The sequence below is a fragment of the Amphibalanus amphitrite genome, unplaced genomic scaffold, assembly GCF_019059575.1.
Source record: "Amphibalanus amphitrite isolate SeventyFive unplaced genomic scaffold, NRLGWU_Aamphi_draft 000448F_arrow, whole genome shotgun sequence".
Taxonomy (NCBI): domain Eukaryota; kingdom Metazoa; phylum Arthropoda; class Thecostraca; order Balanomorpha; family Balanidae; genus Amphibalanus; species Amphibalanus amphitrite.
Window position 1 is genome coordinate 389,477 of NW_024881942.1, and position 8,024 is coordinate 397,500.

At 51.6% G+C, this 8,024-nt stretch overlaps 1 protein-coding gene across 2 annotated transcripts in view; it reads left to right on the forward strand.

Annotated features, from left to right (window-relative positions):
- Positions 1 to 737: 737 nt before the first annotated feature.
- Positions 738 to 8,024, forward strand: part of LOC122391655 (leukocyte elastase inhibitor-like) — a 75,902-nt gene continuing 68,615 nt past the window's right edge. The window contains exon 1 of one of the 2 annotated variants that reach the window (XM_043385784.1): positions 738 to 958. In XM_043385784.1, coding sequence (XP_043241719.1) covers positions 824 to 958 — 135 coding nt within the window. In that variant the 5' untranslated portion in view covers positions 738 to 823. The remainder of the gene's footprint in view (positions 959 to 8,024) is intronic. The other variant, XM_043385785.1, reaches the window with a different exon arrangement.

Sequence of the window (8,024 nt, forward strand, 5' to 3'; positions counted from 1 at the left end):
ATTACCGTCCGATGGCTTTCAAAATGGCCTAATGCTACTTCCTGCAGATGCCCGACTTACCGAGACATTGACATTGGACCTGCGCTGCCTAGGTCATGACCTACAAGGGCAAACTCAAGGGCAGGTTAAGAGACTAGGTAGGTACGGATATGTCTACCTAGAGCTCCAGCCTCCAACTGATCGCTTTCAAAATAGTTTCATTCGAATGTTCGTCAAAGATTCCAGCTTGAGCTCCGTAGGTCATGAGTAGGTATGACCTGCAAGGTCTTTGTCAGGCGGGAACGCTCTAGGGGTCAAAGTTACCGTTTAACTTTGCCCTTGAAGGTCATGACCCAGGCAGGTCAATGCCTCAATGCCTGTCCCTGTCGGTCGCCTGTCCTCTGGACGGGCTCAGCCCCGGCGACTCACTAGGGTGCCTGCCCAGACCAATGTCTCCCCCTAATTCCTATCATCCTTCCGGCTCTGCAATGGTCTTGTCGACCGAAAGGGCCTAACCCAACAAAACGAAACGAAAGCCTCAATGCAACTTAAACGCATGGTTGCTCCACTCTGGCGTAGGTAGGTACTGCGAATTGACCATTGATCATGATCACACGAACAGTGCGCACGTATAAGCCACGCCGGAGGAAATTCTGAAACACGACACGAGGAAACTCCAACCGGTCTGATCTGACCCGTCGGCTGGGTTGGCCCGCACGCCATCTACCGACTGGCCGGTGTCACCGGAGCTCAGCGTCAGCGGCGGTGTGACCGAGGACGGCTCCCGGGCGCCGAGCAGTTCCCGCTCGGAGCCGACGGGGAACGCCCGTCAGAGTGCGGCGAGATGCAGTGGACGGCGGCAGTGGTGTTGGTGCTGGCAGCGGGCCTGACGCTCCGCCCGCCCGGCCCCGTCAGCGCCAAGAAACCGCGACACTTGGCAGCGGAGGCACAGAGTCAGTTCGGCCTGGACATGTATAAGGTGCGTCTGTGCGCTAAGCGCACTGTTGAATTCAGCGGGCTCAGACGTCCTAGGAAACACTGGAATACACAAGATCTGTTCAGTGCAGCATAATCACTGCTCAAACGCCTTCATGACTTGACTGGCTTTGACCTGAGATAGGTACATGAGTATCCCGCGCGGCCAAACGGCGGCATAGAGCGACACCGTTTTTGGCGGACCTTTAACCCGGCCGGGCCCGGGGGGTAATCCCAACCACCGCAGCCCGGGGGGCGTTTTTCGCCCCCCCCCCCTGTCTAACTCCGTAAATAAGGGAGCTACGGAAACAAAAGTGATACCAAACGAAAGGTCCTTACGAGACGATTCGAAAGCACCTAAAATTTTTGACCTCAGGTCAATTTTCAAGGTCAGAGGTCAAGGTCAAAGGCAAAAACCGGCACATGTGTAGTGATCTCAAAGTAAGCCTTCTAGAGGACGGCAGGCGGCATCAAACCGGTAAAATTGGGTGTCAAACGAAAGAAGAGAATCTGAGGATTCCGAAAATGTGCTCAAAATCAAAGGTCAAGGTCAAGGTCACGCTCCAAATTGACCTCAAACTTGGCACTTTTTCGCACATCTTGCGTGCTAACTTTCAAGATGTTTTGAAATGTTTTGAGGCTTATCAGTTCCCTATTTGTGGTTCCTCTTACGATACAAGGCTGCTCAAAGGTCAAGGTCACTGAAGAGTATCCCTGCTAGAGGCTATTTCACTAATTCAAGTTAGTAATAATAAACCAGTAAAACGCCTTTTGGGCGAAGAACGAGCGAGCGAGATAGTGAGCCCTGCACGTGCGGAAGGGCGAGAGGGTACTTCCAACAGGCTTGTGCAAAGCACCCTTCTAACCGGTCGCTAGCGGTGTGCCAAATTTGAACGCAATCGGCCCAGCCGTTCCTGAGATCTGGAAGCGGCATTCTGCACGTGCGCACGTGCAAACGGGGTCCAAAATGACTTTTGCACGGCACCTTACTAACCGGTCCCCAACCGTGTACCAGATTTGAGCGCAATCGGCCCAGCCGTTCTCGAGATCTGGAAACGCCTCCTGCACGTGCGCACGTGCAGTAGTACCCTAACAGCAACACATGAGAATGCATTGCCTGGTGGGTGCCTACCTGTATGCCAAGTTTCAGCGAAATCGCCCCAGTAATTACCGAGTTACTGAAATGGGAACAAATTTGGCACCTCTTCTTTTTGTATTTTGCACGTGCAGTGGGGGTCACTCACATAGATCAAGAGTATCCGACCTTTGGTAGAAGGGATGCAGCTACCCTATAAAAATTACTGCAAGACAATCGCTCAAGCTGCTGCGGAGATATGGGCCTCTCAAAATCATTACTTTTGCAAAACTGCTTGATCACCCTTAACTTTTCACGTGGCACGTGCCACGACGGTCACTGAGATGTATCAAAAGTAGTCAATTACGGGGTAGAAGGGATTGGGCTACCCAGCAAAAAAGACCGCAGGCCAATCGGTTCAGCGGTTGCTGAGATATAAGCCTCTCAAAAGCGTTACAGGCCGGGCCGGGCCGGGCCGCTCATACTGAGATTTTCCCGTTATATTGAAAAGACTCGCTGCGCTCGCTCGCTCGTAATAAGACAATTTTACCATCCGGAAGCTCTAAATGAATGCTTAGAGGAAAATAGATGCCAGATTCGTGATCAGCGGGTACAAATCCATCATAAACGACCTTTCATGTGTCAAGGTCAACCAGAGGTCATTCGAGGTCACATGAGGTCAACATAAAACTTGACCTTTTCCGAACAAAATATATATCATTCGACGCGGCTTGACAAGGCGAATGCGATGGTACCACTACCGTAGCTCTATAGGACCATGTTTGTCTAAGTTATTTGCGAAAAACTAAAACCACATTTCGAGGTCGTTGACCTGACCTCTGACCTCAGGTCACCAAAACTATTTTTTTATTTTTCTCTAGGTCAAACGCTACACAACCGTGCTCGTAATTTGTCTTTATCTCTAAAACTCTATTTTTAGCAGCTATTTGAAGTTTGCGTCTGTGACGCCGAAGTTTGCCGTGCAGGGGTCTAGAAAAATGGACCTTGTGACGTCATCAAGGGGGCTAGGTCCCAATTTTTTACTTCAGATGATGCCACATTGATGGCAGAAAAGGTACTGAAAGTTTCGCTTTCCTATCCCTAAGCGTTCGGGAGCTATCGCAAATATTCGCCAGGGGGGGGTCGAAAAACGCCCCCCGGGCCCGCGAGGTTTAATCCGCGCCCTGGTGGAATCTGTATATGGCTATTGCCTATATACATGGATCATGGGTGTAGTTTTCCAAAAATCATTGGGGGTGCTCAATAGCTTTCAGAAAGGCATTCCATAGCTGATGTTAGTTGTCGGACTTTCGTCCCCGTCTTGAGTTGAGATGTTAGTTTCACAACGTTTCGGCCAGTTACTTCTCCGGCCGTCGTCAGGTGTTCTTTGGCCCTTAGAAGGACCTGGATGTTGGTGGCGTTGCGCCGTACGCGTCATACCGTTCGAAAGCTCCTGTAGTCAGCGGGAATCGAACTCGGGTTTCCCCGGTGATAGTCCACGGTTCTAACCACTCCACTATCGAGGCAGACATCGTTATGGAGCTGGAAACTTGGTGTCATTTATCCCCCAGATGTTTTTGTGATTTCCTTAGTAGTGGGAGCCATATTGGGCTGATGTCAACGCTTGGCTTGCTGATGGGGTTGCTAGCCAGCGCCATGTGTGCGGCTTCCTTGATTTTTCTGATTTTCCAGTGTGGCTCCTTGTCGATGATGGTGGTATCATCCCAAGCAGGTCTGTGATCTCCTTCAGACCATGCATGCTCCGCCACACCGGATTTCAGTGTTTCGCCTCGGATGGTGGCCTTCCTGTGTTCTTCGAGCCTGACCGCCAGTGGGCGGCCAGTCTCGCCCTTGTATGACCTGCCGCAGCTGCACGGGATGTCGTATATGCAGTTCTTTGTTTGCTCCTTGGTGGTTGGCGGTCTGACCTTTGTGAGTGACCTGCGGAGGGTGGTGGTACTTCTGAACACCGTCCTGATGTTGTATGCTCCGCAGATTCGCCTTAGCTTCTCTGACAGTCCTCTGTTGTATGGGAGGGATACTGTCGCGATTGGCTTATCCCTTGGTTGTTGTTGGGATGCTTCCTTGGGTTTGTGTTTCATGAAGCTCGTTGGGTATCCGTTTCTCCTGAAGGTGCTGGTAAGGCGTGACATTTCCATCTTTCTGGCTGCTTCGTCTCCACAGATGTTGGTGGCTCGGGTCTGCAGGCATCTTACGATACCTTTCTTGACTGTGTCTGGGTGGTGTGACTTGAAGTTGAGGTAGCGGTCGGTCGCTGTTGGTTTGCGGTAGACCGATGTTCTGAATGCTTCCTCAGATTTCTCCACTTGGACGTCAAGGAATGGTAGTTTGTTGTCGACTTCTGTTTCCATTGTGAATTGGATGGAGGGTCGGAGGCTGTTGAGGTGGTCTAGGAACGGTGTTATGTCCTCGCGATGGTCCCACAGGACGAATGTGTCGTCGACATATCGCAGCCACAGGGATGGTTTCAGTGGTGCTGTTTGTAAGGCCAGTTCCTCGAAGTGTTCCATGTAGATGTTGGCGATCACCGGTGACAGGGGTGAACCCATGGCCATTCCTTCAGTTTGTTGGTAGTAGTCATCGCCCAGTTGGAAGGCGGTGGTGGTGACACAGAATGTCAGGAGTTCCATGATGTCATCAGTCGGGATTGTCGTTCTTTCGGGCAGTGTATCGTCGCTCTCCAGTCTTGTCCTCACTATGCTCAGAGCTTCGGTAGTGGGCACATTGGTGAACAGACTCACCACATCGAAGCTTACCATTTGCATGTTCGGCGAAGGTCGCATGGCCTGAACCAGTGAGACGAAGTGGGCTGAGTTCTTGACATATGTAGGTGTTTTGCCACTCAGTGGGTTGATGATCTTGACGAGGAACTGGCTCAGAGGATGGCAGGCTGAGCCACGGCAGCTTACTATTGGTCTTAGCGGTACATTGGTCTTGTGTACCTTTGGCAGCCCGTACATGTGTGGAAGTTTGCTGTGATGTTGGCTCAGCTTTCTGTACTGGGCGTCCGTGAGTTGTTCCTTGTCCTTGTTCTTCTTAAGGAGCTTTGTTAGTTTGCGTTCGCAGGCCGGGGTTGGGTCTTTCTTCAGTTTGGTGTACGATCCATCTGTCACAATGCTGTTCATCTTGTGGTCGTATTCCTTCTTGTCCATGACAACGGTGGTGTTTCCTTTGTCTGCTGGAAGTATGATGATGCTGCCGTCTTGTTTGAGGTTGTTGATTGCTGCCAGTTCCTCTTTGGTGGTATTGGCCTTTGGCGGTTTGGCCCTTTCCAATGCATGCCTGACTTTCCAGCGTAGTTCTTCTGCATGTTCTCTGTTAATGTGGGATGTTGCTTCCTCGATTGGGGCCATGCGACCTTCGCCGAACATGCAAATGGTAAGCTTCGATGTGGTGAGTCTGTTCACCAATGTGCCCACTACCGAAGCTCTGAGCATAGTGAGGACAAGACTGGAGAGCGACGATACACTGCCCGAAAGAACGACAATCCCGACTGATGACATCATGGAACTCCTGACATTCTGTGTCACCACCACCGCCTTCCAACTGGGCGATGACTACTACCAACAAACTGAAGGAATGGCCATGGGTTCACCCCTGTCACCGGTGATCGCCAACATCTACATGGAACACTTCGAGGAACTGGCCTTACAAACAGCACCACTGAAACCATCCCTGTGGCTGCGATATGTCGACGACACATTCGTCCTGTGGGACCATCGCGAGGACATAACACCGTTCCTAGACCACCTCAACAGCCTCCGACCCTCCATCCAATTCACAATGGAAACAGAAGTCGACAACAAACTACCATTCCTTGACGTCCAAGTGGAGAAATCTGAGGAAGCATTCAGAACATCGGTCTACCGCAAACCAACAGCGACCGACCGCTACCTCAACTTCAAGTCACACCACCCAGACACAGTCAAGAAAGGTATCGTAAGATGCCTGCAGACCCGAGCCACCAACATCTGTGGAGACGAAGCAGCCAGAAAGATGGAAATGTCACGCCTTACCAGCACCTTCAGGAGAAACGGATACCCAACGAGCTTCATGAAACACAAACCCAAGGAAGCATCCCAACAACAACCAAGGGATAAGCCAATCGCGACAGTATCCCTCCCATACAACAGAGGACTGTCAGAGAAGCTAAGGCGAATCTGCGGAGCATACAACATCAGGACGGTGTTCAGAAGTACCACCACCCTCCGCAGGTCACTCACAAAGGTCAGACCGCCAACCACCAAGGAGCAAACAAAGAACTGCATATACGACATCCCGTGCAGCTGCGGCAGGTCATACAAGGGCGAGACTGGCCGCCCACTGGCGGTCAGGCTCGAAGAACACAGGAAGGCCACCATCCGAGGCGAAACACTGAAATCCGGTGTGGCGGAGCATGCATGGTCTGAAGGAGATCACAGACCTGCTTGGGATGATACCACCATCATCGACAAGGAGCCACACTGGAAAATCAGAAAAATCAAGGAAGCCGCACACATGGCGCTGGCTAGCAACCCCATCAGCAAGCCAAGCGTTGACATCAGCCCAATATGGCTCCCACTACTAAGGAAATCACAAAAACATCTGGGGGATAAATGACACCAAGTTTCCAGCTCCATAACGATGTCTGCCTCGATAGTGGAGTGGTTAGAACCGTGGACTATCACCGGGGAAACCCGAGTTCGATTCCCGCTGACTACAGGAGCTTTCGAACGGTATGACGCGTACGGCGCAACGCCACCAACATCCAGGTCCTTCTAAGGGCCAAAGAACACCTGACGACGGCCGGAGAAGTAACTGGCCGAAACGTTGTGAAACTAACATCTCAACTCAAGACGGGGACGAAAGTCCGACAACTAACATCAGTGATACTAACACCTCGTCTCAAGCATTCAGAAGGGCATTCCATAGTTTCTGTAGTTTTTTTAGCTGTTCTTTTTTACTGTAGCCATCAGGCATCATGCAAGAAATGATGTTAAATCGGTTCGAGAGCTTGTTTTAATAGCGCCACTGTAAAACAATTTTGGCTCACCCAATGCATTAACCCGCGCGGGGCTGGGGTCTCCACTCTCCAGCCGAACGCGCGGGGCTGGGGGGATAAATTTTACCCCCCTGTTATCTCCCGAACTATTGGTCCGATTTGGAAAATTCAAACGCCAATCGAAAGATCTCATCACGAATAACTAAAAACATGCACTTAATTTAAAGTTTGAGGTCAAGGTCAAGGTCAGGCCAAGGGTACAAATTGCAAGTTTCTACAGTATCGGCCTTGCACCGTAGTTGCCGAAGAATGGAGTCATGGACTGAGACTGATTGCCCAAAACGTGTTAGGGCCTGACCTTGGCCATAAGTTTGGCAGGCCAGATTTTGTACTGGACCATTTTGAGTCAACTTTGAGAAATACATAACGTACAACGGTGGTAAAATCGTTGCTATAGGTATAACACAGTTTACCCGCTCCGGGTGTGAGGGAGGGGTGTGGGGCAATGAGTCCACTGACGTGGCGCCCTCGGAGGGCCGGTATGGGATTAAAGCTCAGCTACACCAAGGGCTTGTGTGGTACCTTCAGTTATCGGTGGCACCCTCAGAATCACCGGCGTAGGGCCCTCAGAGCCGCCGGTAAGGGAGGCACCGGTGTGGGGCCGCCATGCAGGTGCCGGTGTGGGCGATCAGAGGTGCTAGTGTGATTCTCTCAGAGGCGCCGATGAGGGTCCTTACAGGCGTTGCTCCGGGCCCTCATAGACGCTGGTGTAGAGCCGTTACAGACGGGTGTGGGGCCTTTAGAGCTGCTGACGCGAACTCTCTACAAGCCGGCAGGGGGTCTCAGTGACCGGCAAGGGGTCCTTATTAGGCCGGCAGAAGAAGTCCTGCGGGGTCCTAAGAGACCGGCATGGTACTGTCAGACGCCAGTGGGGCCCTCAGGGTCACCGTTGTGGGGCCCTCAAGTCATCAGTGGGTGGCCTTAAGATGCGCA